The sequence below is a fragment of the Rhinoraja longicauda genome, chromosome 26 (genome assembly GCF_053455715.1).
Source record: "Rhinoraja longicauda isolate Sanriku21f chromosome 26, sRhiLon1.1, whole genome shotgun sequence".
NCBI classification, from domain to species: domain Eukaryota; kingdom Metazoa; phylum Chordata; class Chondrichthyes; order Rajiformes; family Arhynchobatidae; genus Rhinoraja; species Rhinoraja longicauda.
In genome coordinates this window covers 27059109-27074116 of record NC_135978.1, presented here as the reverse complement: position 1 = coordinate 27074116, position 15008 = coordinate 27059109, and the positions used below count along the sequence as shown (strand labels likewise).

General features: G+C 46.5%; 1 protein-coding gene across 17 annotated transcripts in view; it reads left to right on the top strand.

Moving 5' to 3' along the window:
• Positions 1–15008, top strand: part of msi2b (musashi RNA-binding protein 2b) — a 474710-nt gene that overhangs the window by 246575 nt on the left and 213127 nt on the right. For all 17 annotated transcript variants that reach the window (XR_013548937.1, XR_013548936.1, XM_078422300.1 and 14 more), the window contains exon 7: positions 8908–8956. Coding sequence is in view for 15 of the 17 variants with exons in the window: in XM_078422300.1 (XP_078278426.1) it covers positions 8908–8956 (49 nt within the window). In the remaining 2 variants the exon portion in view is untranslated. The remainder of the gene's footprint in view (positions 1–8907; positions 8957–15008) is intronic.

Below are 15008 nucleotides of genomic sequence, written 5' to 3'. Positions count from 1 at the left end.
AAGGAGTTCTGGGATTTAGATCTGACGGTGATGTGTTTCCATGTCAGGTTGAAAGAGACGAGGAGGGAGAGAGAGAGAGTGATGAAGCGATGGAGGGAGAAATGAAGAGACGAGCACGATTGTCCCCATAACAGATATCAAGTTAATGAGTAGATAGGAACTGCAGATTCTGGTTCACACCAAAGATGTCTGAAGTCGGGTCTCGGCCCGAAACTTCACCCATTCCTTCTATCCAGAGATGCTGCCTGTCCCCCTGAGTCACTCCAGCATTTTGTGTCCGTCAAATTAATGAGTTTGTTGTCCCTATTCCCTATTTCCCTGTCGTCCTTATTTCCTCTCCTCTGGATAATATGCTCACATTTGCTTCCCTCCGGATGCAGAAACCCATTATCAATCTAAAATTTTGGGAGGTTGAAACCAATTTTTTTTACCTCCTTTGCCAGATCTTTCAAAATTCTGTGCAGTACATCATCCTGTTCTGATTATTCATCAGTTTTCACACTCACCTGCTTCTCTCGTGGTTTTTTATTCTCTCTGCCATAATTCCCTGTTAAAAACTCTCCCTGTCCCGCTGAGCAACTCCAGCATTTTGTGTCGATCTTTAAAATAATGGTGCCTTATTCTTCGAGCGGCTTGTCTTTTTATTCAGGCTGAGATTAAGTTCAAGTGTGTCCGAAACGAAGCAAGCACCAGCCACACCTCACTAGTTTCTCACCACTTCATGGGCTGAAACATAGAAAATAGGTGCAGGAGTAGGCCATTCGGCCCTTCGAGCCAGCACCGCCATTCAATGTGATCATGGCTGATCATCATAAATCAGTAGCCCGTTCCTGCTTTCTCCCTATAAATCCACAAACAGAACTGTTCTGGAAGACCCATTGTTTCTGCTTGTTTATGTCCCACTGAATTAATTTCCACATATCTCGACTCCACCCTGGTCCAATCCCTCCCTACCAATGTGAAAGACACCTCATACGCTCTTCGTCTCTTCAATGACTTCCGTTTTCCAGGCCCCCACTCCCTCATTTTTACTATGGATGTCCAGTCACTCTACACCATCCCCCACCAGGAAGGTCTTAAAGCCCTCCGTTTCTTCCTCAACCGCAGAACCAGCCAATTTCCGTCTACTAATACTCTCCTCCGCTTAGCAGAACTGGTCCTTGCCCTCAACAACTTCTCATTCGACTCCTCCCACTTCCTCCAAATCCAAGGCGTAGCTATGGGCATTTGCATGGGCCTTACCTATGTCCGCATTTTGTAGGGTACATCGAACAATCCCTGTTCCAGGCGTACACTGGCCCCATCACCGAACTCTACCTCCGCTACATTGACGGCTGCATCGGTGCTACCCCCTGCACCCATGGACCAATTTCTCCTGAACCAATTTCCATCCTGCACTCAAATTCACTTGGACCATCTCTGACATCTCCCTACCGTTTCTAGATCTCACCGTCTCCATCACAGGAGACAGACTATTGACCGACATATTTTATAAACCCACTGACTCCCATAACTATCTAGACTACACTTCTTCCCACCCTGCTTCCTGGAAAGACTATCCCCAACTCCCAAGTCCTCCGTCTACGCCGCATCTGTGCCCAGTATGAGGTGTTCCATACCAAGGCATCGGAGATGTCCTCATTCTTTAGGAAATGGGGGTTCCCCTCTTCCATTATAGATGAGGCTCTTACTAGGTTCTCCTCAATATCCCGCAGCTCCGCTCTTGCTCCCCCTCTCCCCATTCATAACAAGGATAGAGTCCTTCCACCCCATCAGCCGTCGCATTTGGCATATTAGCCTCCAACATTTCCGTCACCTCCAACGGGATTCCACTACTGGCCGCATCTTCCCATCTCCACCCCTTTCTGCTTTCCCCAGAGATCGTTCCCTCCGCAACTCCCTGGTTAACTCGTCCCTTCCCACCCAAACCACCCCCTCCCCAGGTACTTTCCCCTGCAACCGCAGGAGATGCAACACCTGTCCCCTCCTCCACTCCATCCAAGGACCCTGACTGTCTTTTCAGGTGAGGCAGAGGTTCACTTACACCTCCTCCAACCTCATCTACTGTTCCAGGTGTCAACTCCTGTACATCAGCGAGACCAAGCACAGACTCGGTGAACGTTTCACTGAACACCTCCGCTCAGTCCACCTTAACCTACCTGATCTCCTGGTTGCTCAGCACTTTAACTTCCCCTCCCATTCCTAATCTGACATTTCTGTCAAATTGGAGGAACAGCACCTCATATTTCGCTTGGGTAGCTTACACCCCAGCGGTATGAACATTGACTTCTCTAACTTCAAATAGCCCTTGCTTTCCCTCTCTCTCTCTATCCCCTCCCCTTCCCAGTTCTCCCACCAGTCTTACTGTCTCTGACTACATTCTATCTCTGTCCCGCCCACTCCCCTTACATCAATGTGAAGAAGGGTCTCCACCCGAAACATCACCCATTCCTTTTCTCCAGAGATGCTGCCTGTCCCACTTAGTTACTCCAGCATTTTGTGTCTACCTTCAATTTAAACCAGCATCTGCAGTTCTTTCATACACATTCGCCCCATTTCCCTTGATTCCATTAGCCCTAAGAGCTATCTATACTCTCTCTTGAAAACATTGGTCTCCACTGCAAGATGCCCCCTTTTCCTCCTGAATCTTGTTTAATTCTTTGCAAGATGCAATATTGCTTCTGCTATGACTTGAGAAAACTCAGGACCTTATGTTGGATTTATTAAAATGGAATAAAGATTCTATTGTACTGGAATATTGGCAACAAACGTTAGGAAAGATGAGAAGACTTTTAAAGTAGAATGGATTTACCAAAATGATTCCCGGGGTGAGGTTCTTCAGATACATGGATAGACTCGAGACGTTTCATTTGTCCCCTTGAAACACAGTAGATAAGACACAAAGATGAGGAGGTAGACACAAAATGCTGGAGTAACTCAACGGGACAGGCAGCATCTCTGGAGAGAGACGGGTGACGTTTCAAGTCGAGACCCTTCTTCAGATCTGATACAGGTAGTTGTAACATATGAAAGGTCTAGACAGTAGCTGGAGAAAATCTATTCCCATTTGTGTGAGGGCCTATTTGTTGTGTTGCTGCAAGTAAAGATTTCTTTTTTCCATTTCGGGATATATGACAATAAAACACTCGTGACTCTTGAAGAACCATGAGATTGATTGATAGATTGTTACTCAGTACAGTGAGATTCATTGGTTTGCACACAATACACAAGTATGCAAAGAGTCAGCACGTGTAGGGCACCAACATAGTTACAAAAATGTGCAACATGGTCTAGATGGTCCGTCTTCCACTCGCCCCCCCCACCCCTCCACGCCCCCTCCCCCTTCTTTGTTCTCGGTGGCCCCCCCACACCAGGTCCATCCGTGTTCTCTGTGGCCCCCTACATCAGTGTTCACAAACTCAGCACAGTCATTGAGGTCTGTTCCTGTGCTGTACTCTTTGTATGTCCTGTGAAAGTGATTGGCACAGGTACCAAGGGAGGTTAGAGTGACTCCATACACAATGTGTGGTGAGGTTCTGGAATAAAGTGCCAAGGAACAAGAATGGAGGGTAGATTCAGTATTAGTGTTAAAAGGGAACTGGGTAAGACCTCCGGGAACTCAAATTGAAGGGGCAGCTGGAGAAGGTGGGGGAATGTGTTTAGATGGATTGGCTCGTGTATCTGTTGGGCATGGGAATGTCTTGTTGAAAGGTGTCCTTCCATGCTCTAACCTTTCCGTGCCTCCATTTTGTTCATCTGTGTGGGGAGGTTTCACTCTGCAAGCGTTTAAAGTCTGCGCCAACAGGAAAATCAATGATAATTTTGGTCAGCCTGCATTTGTCCCCATTGGGAGCAGATTTCTACTTACCGGCATGGTTTTTAGATGATATTCTCTTTAATGTTTGCTCTCCTGGGTACACATTTGCAGCATGGATGAATCTTATCCAAATTCTGGCACCAAGTGTGTTCAAGATCAGGTGCAGCAATGTGTTGTGAAGATCCTTCAGCGGTCCCAGAGCAAACTATGAGGTTCAGAGGAGGGGGGCGATGGCCTTTTGTCAGTCTGGGCATGTCCCACTTCAGAAACATGAGGGCAGTGTCTTAGCACGGTGCAGAGGGAGTGCTGCATTGTTGGAGATGCTTTCTTAGATGTTCAATTATTTTTAGTTTAGTTTAGAGATACAGCGCGGAAACAGGCCCTTCGGCCCACCAAGTCCGTGCTGACCGGCGATCCCCGCACATTAACACTATCCTACACACTAGGGACAATTTACACTTATACCAGGCCAATTAACCTACAAACCTGCACGTCTTTGGAGTGTGGGAGGAATCCGAAGATCTCGGAGAAAGCCCACGCAGGTCACGGGGAGAATGGACAAACTCCGTACGGACAGCGCCCGTAGTCAGGATCGAACATGGACCTCTGGCGCAGCAGCGCTGTGAGGCAGCAACTCGACCGCTGCGCCACCGTGCCGCACATTGTCATTTGTTCCCTTGGTGGTGAAAGATTCAACAACAATATTAATAGAAGGTCAAGGAAGTTTTTTGATTTGGCAGTCCATTGGGTGGGCGGGTTTGTAGGGTGCCTCATTATCATGTTAGACATTACTGTGTGTCTATTTGCATGCGTTTTCTGTACATTTCCTATATTACATTGCATTGAAGTACTTTCATTGCTTGTGAATTCCTCTTCTCCCCTCTCCCCATCAGGCAAGAGGTACTGACGTTTGAAAATGCATACGTCCAGATTCAGCTGTTATCAGGCAACTGAACCGTCCTCTCACCAATGAGACAGCGGTCCTGACCTCCCATCTACCTTATTGGAGACCTTCAAACTAAGTTTAATTGGACTTTGCTGGACTTTATCTTGCACTAAATGTTATACCCTTTAACCAGTGTCTGTACACTGTGGAGAGCTTGATTGTAATCATGTATAGAACATGAGATCATAAATGATAGGAGTAAAATTAGGCCATTCGGCCCATCAAGTCTACTCCGCCATTCAATCATGGCTGATCTATCTCTCCCTCCAAACCCCATTCTCCTGCCCTCTCTTCATAACCTCCGACACCTGCACTAATCAAGAAGATTAGTGTCAGAGGTTACGGGGAGAAGGCAGGAGAGGGAGAGGTAGATAAGCCACGATTGAATGGCAGAGTAAACTTGATGGGCCGAATGGCCAGATTCTACTCCTTTGCCTTTATGACACCTGTATCATCTCTTCGCTGACTGGATAGCACGCAACAAACATGGTTTTTTTACGGTACCTCTGTACACGGGGCAATAATCAACTAAACAAAAAGTGCATTTGGACATCTGCTTACGTGTGTCCAATCGAGCTATTTTGGTGGTGGGAACTGGAACTGTCCCTTTCCCCATGAGAGTTGCTGGATTAAGTCGGCCCCAGGTTTGGACAGTGTCTGTCACAAGTTGTAGGAAGGAACTGCAGAGGCTGGTTTAAACTGAGGATAGACACAAAATGCTGGAGTAACTCAGCGGGACAGGCAGCGTCTCTGGACAGAAGGAACAGGTGACGTTTTGGGTCGAGACCCTCCTTCAGACCCTTCTTAAGTCACCCATTCCTTCTATCCACAGATGCTGCCTTTCCCACTGAGTTACTCCAGCACTTTGTCTCCATGTCTATTAACAAACTTAGGAAGATGTCCCGAGCTACCTTGACAGGAGGAAGATGCAGACATAGCCAGGCTGCAGGTGCGCACCTGGGATTAAGCATTCGGCAATCCATTATTGCCAAGGTCAGTCAACGGTGAGATGCAGTGTTTTTGAGATAAAATAAGATCCAGGTTGCAAACCACTGAAGTGAATAGAAATTGAGTTGTTATTTCACACTGAAGCTCACAGTAAGAATTGGATTTTCTTTTTGCATTAAGAAGCATCCAGTGTCATTTTATAAAAGAGGCTGGTAACTGAACAATTGTTGGATTTGCTGCGTGTTACTTAACAGCCCCACTTTCCGTTGCCTTCTCCAAGATCTTCAGTTTCCTCCCACTCTCCAAAGTCGTACAGGTTTGTAGGTTAATTGGCTTGGCATAAGTGTACAATTGTCCCAAGTGTGTGTAGGGTAGTGGTTATGTGCGGGGATTGCTGGTCGGTGCGGACTCGGTGGGCCGAAGGGCCTGTTTCCGCGCTGTATCTCTAAACTAAACTAAACTAAAATGAATATCCACCCCCCACCCCTCCCCCAGAAACAATGGTACGATTTCTTTGTCATTTTCAGGCATTAGCGGTGACATTTTCCCTCGTCTCTCAATTTGCCAGCCCTCATTTGAGTCCAGACCATGAGAATGACCCGACCCCTGTAGGGAGCACTGGATAAATGTCAGAATGATTCCACTAGCCTCACACAGCTCCATTACCATCATCTATCTCCAACCAGTCTCTGCCCTGAGTTGAGATCCCTACTTTAGCCATACTGAAAGCTAAAGTATTAGCACTTTCCTGCCATGTTAAACATTGCCACGCCATGCTGAATATTACATGGTTGTCAGAACAGTTGGTAACTCAGCCATTTACCAGGCTCTGACCAGACCCTCAATATTTCCCATCAGCCTATATTCCCTAATCGTGCTCGCCCTTCCCTTCAATTCATATGTTCATAAGTAATAGCAGCAGAATTAGGCCATTCGGCCCATCAAGTCTACTCCGCCATTCAATCATGGCTGATCTATCTCTCCCTCTCAACCCATTCTCCTGCCTTCTCCCCATACCCCCTGACACCCATCGCTGCCTTAAAAATATCCATTGACTTGGCCTCCACAGCCTTCTGTGGCTAAGAATTCCACAGATTCACCACCCTCTGACGAAAGAACAGACACAAGCAAGCCCTGAACTCCCCAATCTCATTTTTAAAAGCCAGGCATCCTGAGACTCAAAAGTTGGGATCTGAACTGAGGGTAGAGACTGGTTGAAGGTGGAGGATGGTAATGGAGGTGTGTGGATGTTGTGGAATCATTCTGACCTTTATCCAGTGCTCCCTATAGGGGTTGGGTTATGCGTATGGTCTGGACTCCCTTTACCTGCAAACAGCCTCTGCTGATGGGGATTTTCTGTCTTGTGTCAAGGTGATCCCATCAGTCTCTTTCCCCCCACTCTTTCTCCGTAGCCCTGCACATTGATCTCTCTCAAATGTCTATCCAGTTCTCTTTGAAGATACAGGCTGATTCTATTTCCCCCACTCCCTCAGTCAGTCATTTGTCGATGCTTGGTATTTTCAGTGCCTAAGAAATATTTTCCCCTCACAGTTCTCCTTTTGTCCAAACGTTTCAATGGGTATCCCCCTGGTCCTTGCACCGTCTGAAACAGCTTCTTCCTCTCTGTCATCTGGCTTCTGGACAGTGCTCCCCATAAGCTAGGGTACTGTCCAAATCACTTCTACCCCATTGCGGACATTGGACTTTGTCTCTGGAACTGATGGTCCACAGCGCTGAGAACTATATTCTGAACTCTGTTTCTTCCCCTTTGCTTCGGATCGTTCACCTTGTTGTGGTGAAGAGGCTTACGTGCCCCCATGATTCGGAGAGCGATGCCGTCAGAAGCACTAGCTTCTGGTAGGGCCACCCACGGCGGTAAGGTCGAGGATGAGGGTCCAGACTAAGAACGATCCAACGTACAAGACCTCAACGGCAGACCAGGCGGACAAAGTTATCTTGAACCCAACGGCTGTGAAGGCGGATGAAGGCTGCAACAGATCTATCGGCTCCAGTCGTCTTGGTTCCCTTGCCATTGGAATTAGTTGATTGATTTGTGAAGGACCGGGTGCTTCTTGGAGTGCAACATCAAGTACACGTTAAACAAACACACGCACAGGCGTCTTTGTCCTGTGAGCAGCGCAGCACTTCACTCGAGACTTTCGGCGATCGGGCCAGGGTGACGGGACCAGGCGACATGACGGCTGGAAGCTCCTCGTCAAGAACCGGCACGGAGCGGTGAATACCTGATTCAATCGCTCAACTTTGGACTCAGAAGCCACCTGAGAGTTCATAAAATCAACGGAACGTAGCCCATCATCTACGACCTCGAGGGCTAGCACGACAACATATTGTACTTGAGTTTGACTTGATTGTATTCACATAGCGTATTATCTGATGTTTACGTAGCGTGCAAAACAAAGCTCGCTGTCCCTCGGCATGGCATGCCATAACAATAAGGATAAACGTTAACCCTTGTTTGTTTGTTCTGTTATCTACTGAGGTTCAGTGTTTATAATCCTGTTGTGTGAGAACTTCATTGTTCTCTTTTGGTACATATGACAATGAAACACCCTTGACTGTTGACTATTGGAGATAGCTTCCCTCTGTTACCCCAGGTAACTAAATAAGTCGTGATTTTGCTCATCTTGTGAGAACTTCTCTTGGCCTCCTTTGTGCTAAGGATCGCTGTGAGTTACCCCTCCCCCCACCTCGCTCAATTTATTGAAGCTGAACAAATACAAATCTACACAAGGACACAAAGTGCTGGAGCAACTCAGCAAGTAAGGCATCATCTCTGGAGAACATGGATAGGTGGCATTTTGGATCAGGACCTTCCCTCAGACTCGACCAGAAACATCACTAGAGGCTCTTCCTGCCAGAGGTGGTGCAGCAGTCGAGTTGCTGCCTTACATGTGCTCTGGTTTCCTCCCACACTCCAAATACGTTGAGGGTTGTAGGTTTATTGGCTTCAGTATAAATTGTAAATTGTCCCTCGTGCGTAGGATGGTGCTAGTGTATGGGATGTCCGCTGGTCGGCACCGGCTCGGTGGGCCGAAAGGCCTGTTTCTGTGCTCTATCTCTTAAAGTCTAAAGCCTGAGTTACTCCAACACTTTGTGTCCTTTTGTGTATTTACCAGCATCTGCAGTTGCTTGTTTCTAAGTCTAAATCTAACCTGACCTCCTTTGTGTGTTGCAGGTAGAGGATGCCATGCTGATGTTTGACAAGACAACAAACAGGCATAGAGGTAAGTGCGATCTTCAGTACCACCCTTGGTCAGGGCGTGCCCATGCCCACTGCTGCAGCAGCCTTAAATCTAATGGGGGGGGTGGGTGTGCCAACGTATCAATCGGTTCAATGGCAAGGATCTAGTTAGTAATGCGTGCTTGCAGATTCACATCTGGGACCAGCAGGCAGCGAGTGGGCTGGCTTGGGCGCCATCTTGGGGCAATTGGTACCGAAGATAGACACCAAAAAGCTGGAGTAACTCAGCGGGTCTGGCAGCATCTCTGGAGATAAAGAATAGGTGGCGTTTCAGGTCAAGACCCTTCTTCAGACTGAGAGTCAGGGGAGAGGGAAACGAGAGATATGAAAAGGTACAGAGAAAAAAATGAACGAAAGGTACGCGAAAGGACGAATCAAAGCCTGATCCAGGAAATGTGGAGCCCACAATGGTCCAGTGTTGGCTGTGGAAGAGGTGATAAATGAGTGATGGTAACAGTGAAACTCAGCATGACGACAGTGAAACTAGTACAATGACTAGGGTGGGACAGAGAGAGAGAGAGAGAGAGAGAGAGAGAGAGAGAGAGAGAGAGAGAGAGAGAGAGAGAGAGAGAGAGAGAGGGAGGGAGGGAGGGAGGGAGGGAGGGAGGGAGGGAGGGAGGGAGGGAGGGAGAGAGAGAGAGAGAGAGAGAGAGAGAGAGAGAGAGAGAGAGAGAGAGAGAGAGAGAGAGAGAGAGAGAGAGAGAGAGAGAGAGGATGCAAGGGTTACTTGAAGTTAGAGAAATTACTATTGATCGCGCAGGGTTGGAAGCTGCCCAAGCATTGCCATTCTTGTGCCGTTTTGGCAATTGTACCATTGGCTTGTGGACATTATCCCACGCAAGGAACACCAAAAACTAACTCAAACTTTGCTGAAGAGACTTTAGAGCCGGGTAGATCAGGAGCAGGGGAGAGTTTATGATGAGTGCTGTTCAGAATTAACTGAAGTAGCTTGGAATACTCTGGAAGGTGAGACAGTCACAAAATGGTGGGTTCAAATTAGCCCCTGGCAGAGGCAATATGGAACATTGACAGATGATGTGTGTGGCCACCTGACAATACCATTCAAATAATCTGATGCATTGAGTTCCCATAAGAAACACGCCTCATGTTCCCACTCATTGGAGGCATTATTACTGCTGTCATATTGAAACTGCTAAACCCCATCTGAACCAGGATCCAGATGCCAGTATTTTGCAACACTGATGGTCTGTTCATGTTGGTTGCTTTCTCTCGATTCGCTTTGTATTGTGTGTGGCCTGCAATTAAGCCCAGGTTCACTGGTCTGTATGCTGCCTCTTGCACTGCACTGTTCAGTGATATAATTGGCCATGGGGCAGTAACTCAGGGGCTGCATGCCGTGCTATTACAGGACGGCACGGTAGCGCAGCGGTAGAGTCGCTGCCTTACAGCGCCAGAGACCCGGGTTTGATAAATCAAGTTCTTTACCTTCAGTCTGAATAATCACACAAATTACTGGATGAGCATATCAGATTTATTCCACAGTGGGCATCTTACTGCTTTCTACTGAAAATAAGCGTTCATTTTACATTAGCTAAAACAACAACAAAAGGAACCATCTCAACTATCTCTAACAAAATATCAATATCTCTAATTAACTATATCAGCTAATAGCATAGATTCTCAGGTTTGATCCTGACTACGGGTGCTGTCTGTAAGGAGTTTGTACGATCTCCTTGTGACCGCATGGGTTTTCTCCGGGTGCTCCGGTTTCCTCCCACACTCCAGAAACGTACAAGTTTGTCGGTTAATTGGCTTCAGTAAGTTGTAACATTTCCCCTAGTGTATGTGGGTCAGTGTACGGGGTGATCGCTGGTCGAAGCTGACCCGGTGGGCCGAAGGGCCTGTTTCCGTGCTGTATCTCTGAAGTCTAAAGCTTATTACACTTGGCTAGAGAGGCTACAGGGCTGCACTGAGTAAAGTACAAGTGTGTGTGAGGGAGGAGGTTGGGCAGTATGGTCAGTGGAGAGCGCTGCCATTATCCTACACCCTGCTTGTGTTGCGTTTGTTGCCTCTACCTTTCCTTTCGCAGCGCCTGAGACCTGGGTTCGCTCCTGACCGTCGGTTGCTGTCAGTGCAGAGTTTGCATGTTCTCCCTGTGACCGCATAGGTTTCCTCACACATCCCAAAGACGCGCGGTTTTGTGGGTTAATTGGCCTCTGTAAATTGCTCCTAGCGTGCAGAGAGCCAATGAGAAAATGGGGTGACGCGAAACTAGTATGAATGGGTGATCGGTGGTCGGCGTAGACTCACTGGGCCGGAGGGCCTGTTTATAGGGCATTGAATATAGATCAGCACAGCACAGGAACATGCCCATCGGCCCACAGTTTGTGCCTGGCTGAACTGATCTCATCTGCCTGTAGGTGGTCCAGATATCTCCATTTCCTGCAAATCAATGTGCCTAGATAAAAGCTTCTTAAACACCACGATGGTATCTGCCTCCACCACCACCCCTGGCAATGCGTTCCAGGTCCCTACCACCCTCTGTGGATCCAGGATCTCCGGTTTCCTCCGACACTCCAAAGACATACAGGTTTGTAGGTTGTGTAAGAAAATAACTGCAGATGCTGGTACAAATTGAAGGTATTTATTCACAAAATGCTGGAGTAACTCAGCAGGTCAGGCAGCATCTCAGGAGAGAAGGAATGGGTGACGTTTCGGGTCTGAAGAACGGCCTCGACCCGAAACGTCACCCATTCCTTCTCTCCTGAGATGCTGCCTGACCCGCTGAGTTACTCCAGCATTTTGTGAATAGATACCAGGTTTGTAGGTTAATTGGCTTGGTATAATTGTAAATTGTCCCTAGTGTGTGCAGGATCGTGTTAGTGTGTGGTGATCACAGGTCGGCGTGGACTGTGTAAAAAAAGCTTTCCCTGTACATCTCCATGAAACCTTCCCCCTCTTTCCATGTAGATATGCCCCCCTCTCGTATTATACATTTCCACCTCGGGAAAAAAGTACTGACTATCTGCCCTATCTATGTCTCCCATCATTTCATATACTACCTATGCCTCTCATCATTTCATATGTTATCTATGTCTCCCATCATTTCATATACTACCTATGCCTCTCATCATTTCATATGCTATCTATGTCTCCCATCATTTCATATACTACCTATGCCTCTCATCATTTCATATGCTATTTATGCCGCATAATTTTATTTATATATATTCCCTACTGTATCTCGAAAACTAAAACTAAACTATTGTGGACACCCCTCGCTTTGTGAAATGCAGATGAACATGCTGGATTTGAAGAGTTTTCATTTGGTTCTTCAGAATCTTTCCTGGTCAGTAAAACATGAGTGAAAAGCGTTTCAAAAAAAGTACAGCTGCATTATTTTAAACAGTTGCCTTTTGGCATTCTCTGGCTTCAGTGAGCTGTTGATAGACTAGCAACAAGCATGCTTGCGAGTGAGCAAGATTTATCAAGACTGTGATTGAACAGGATTTAGGCATGTGTGAATAGTTTAGTTTAGAGACACAGCGTAGAAACAGGCCCTTCAGTGCATCGAGTCCACGCCGACTGTCACGTTAGTTCTATGTTATCACACTTACTCATCCACTCTCTTCACACTGGGGGCAATTTACAGAGGGCCCGTTTAACCTACAATCCCGCAAGTCTTTGGGATGTGGGTGGAAACTGGTGCACCCAGAGGAAACCCACGCGGTCACAGGGAGAACATGCAAACTCCACACAGACAGCACCTGAAGGCAGGATCAGCCCGGGTCTCTGGCGGTGTGAGGCAGCAGGTCTACCATCTGCGCCACTGTGCTGACAAGAAAGGTGAGTTAGGGGGTTAGAGGATGCGATGAAAGGCAGAGCGGGCATGCCATGCATGTTCGACGCCTGCTCCTGAACCGTGTTTAATGCAACAACAAAAATCAAATGTACGGCTACCGTTGGATAGGGGATATCGAGGAATATGGAGCAAAAGTAGGGGAAATGGGAGTGGGAAGTAAATATAAAAGCAGAGCAGACCTTTGGGAGGTGATTACAATTGGAACTCGTGCGCTTCAGAACAAGTGGACCAGGGCCGAAGCCGTGCCGTGGCTATTTAGTGGGCGGGCACGGTGGTGCAGCGGTAGAGTTGCTGCCTTACAGCGCCAGAGACCCGGGTTTGATCCTGACTACGGGTACTGTCTGTACGGAGTTTGTCCGTTCTCCCCCAGTGACCTGCGTGTGTTTTCTCCAGCATCTGCGGTTTCCTCCCACAATCCAAAGACTTGGTTTGTAGGTTAATTTCATTTTTTTTCATTTCATTTCATTTTATTTTATTTCGTACATGTTAAAAGACATCAATTAAAAAACAAAATAAACAAAAAAACAGAAGAAATACAAAGAATTTCATCCATTACTTAACGTCTTTACATGTGCGAAAAGGAGTAGGAAGAAGTGTGGACTTATTTATCCTATTCCCATTACCTAATCAATATTTATCAAGTATTATCTATAATAACTAATACCTAAAATACATATATAACTACATATATACTCACTCACCCCTACAATCATATGAATATGGGCGGCACGGTAGCGCAGCGGTAGAGTTGCTGCTTTACAGCGAATGCAGCGCCGGAGACTCAGGTTCGATCCTGACTACGGGTGCTGCACTGTAAGGAGTTTGTACGTTCTCCCCGTGACCTGCGTGGGTTTTCTCCGAGATCTTCGGTTTCCTCCCACACTCCAAAGACGTACAGGTATGTAGGTTAATTGGCTGGGTAAATGTAAAAAAAATAAAAAATTGTCCCTAGTGGGTGTAGGATAGTGTTAGTGTGCGGGGATCACGGGGCGGCACGGACTTGGAGGGCCGAAAAGGCCTGTTTCCGGCTGTATATATATGATATGATATGATATGATATGATAATATACCTATTTACACAATAATGTCTATATTAACTACATCTGATATATATATACATACATTAGGCCAATCATATATATACATATACCCGACCATTTACATACAAAATATAAATACAAATATAGTCACCCACCCGTATAATAAGTCAGATATTAATACAAAAATACTCATACACCCTTATATGTTCATATAGATATACTTATTTAAATAATGATGTGTTATTATATGTAGACCCCTGGTGACTGTTAATTCCCCCTCCTCACTGTACCTAGAAAAAATCATGTGTTTATATTTGTTTTTAAACTGGATGATGTTGGCTTGGTGTAATTGTAAATTGTCCCTTGTGTGTGTGGGATAGCGTTAGTGTGCGGGGATCACTGGTCGGAACGGACTCGGTGGGCCGAAGGGCCAGTTTCCGCGCTGTATCTCTAAACTTAACTAAACTAAACTAGTGTTTCGCTCCTGCACAGCGTTCCTTTTGCTTTTGTACTCGGGGGTTGTGTTTAGCACAGTCACAAGTCTTTTGTTCGGCCGCCCTCCAGTCTGCAGTTGATGGGGACTCGACAGCTCCCATTGCTAGCAGATCACAGTGCCGGAGTTTGCCGTGAGCATATGCTCAAAATTGACACGAGAAATGTGACAGGGACATTTGGAGCCATATTTGTAAAATACTTTAATTTGCTCTACTCGGTTCTAAAATGGATCTCAGAGGAGTCGGCAACAGAAACAGCATGTTAGAAAGCTGGGCTGACAATTCGTCTGATTGAAATGTAGATTGGAGATTGTTTTGCATTTAAACAATATCATTTATTTTTAGAATACGTTTGATAGCATGAAAGCGGAACACACTGAAATAATTTTGATATCCTCTTTACAAAGGAAAAGCTCACTTTAAACACAGGCTGTAATCAGCATGCTGTTATTACATATGGTTTATGCAGAGGCTTTAAGCAGTCGGGAGCATGCGTTAGCGGTAATAGATGTGGGGTGTTGTCCACTCTAACTCCACAAGATCCACAGCAGTGACAGTGAGCACCAACATGCCGAACAGCCAGAAGACCTAAGAGAGCGAGTGAAATGAGAGTGTTGATCAAACAGAACGCGTCATCTCAAACCTCTCCAATCCCCGAGTCAACAAATAAACTGGCAT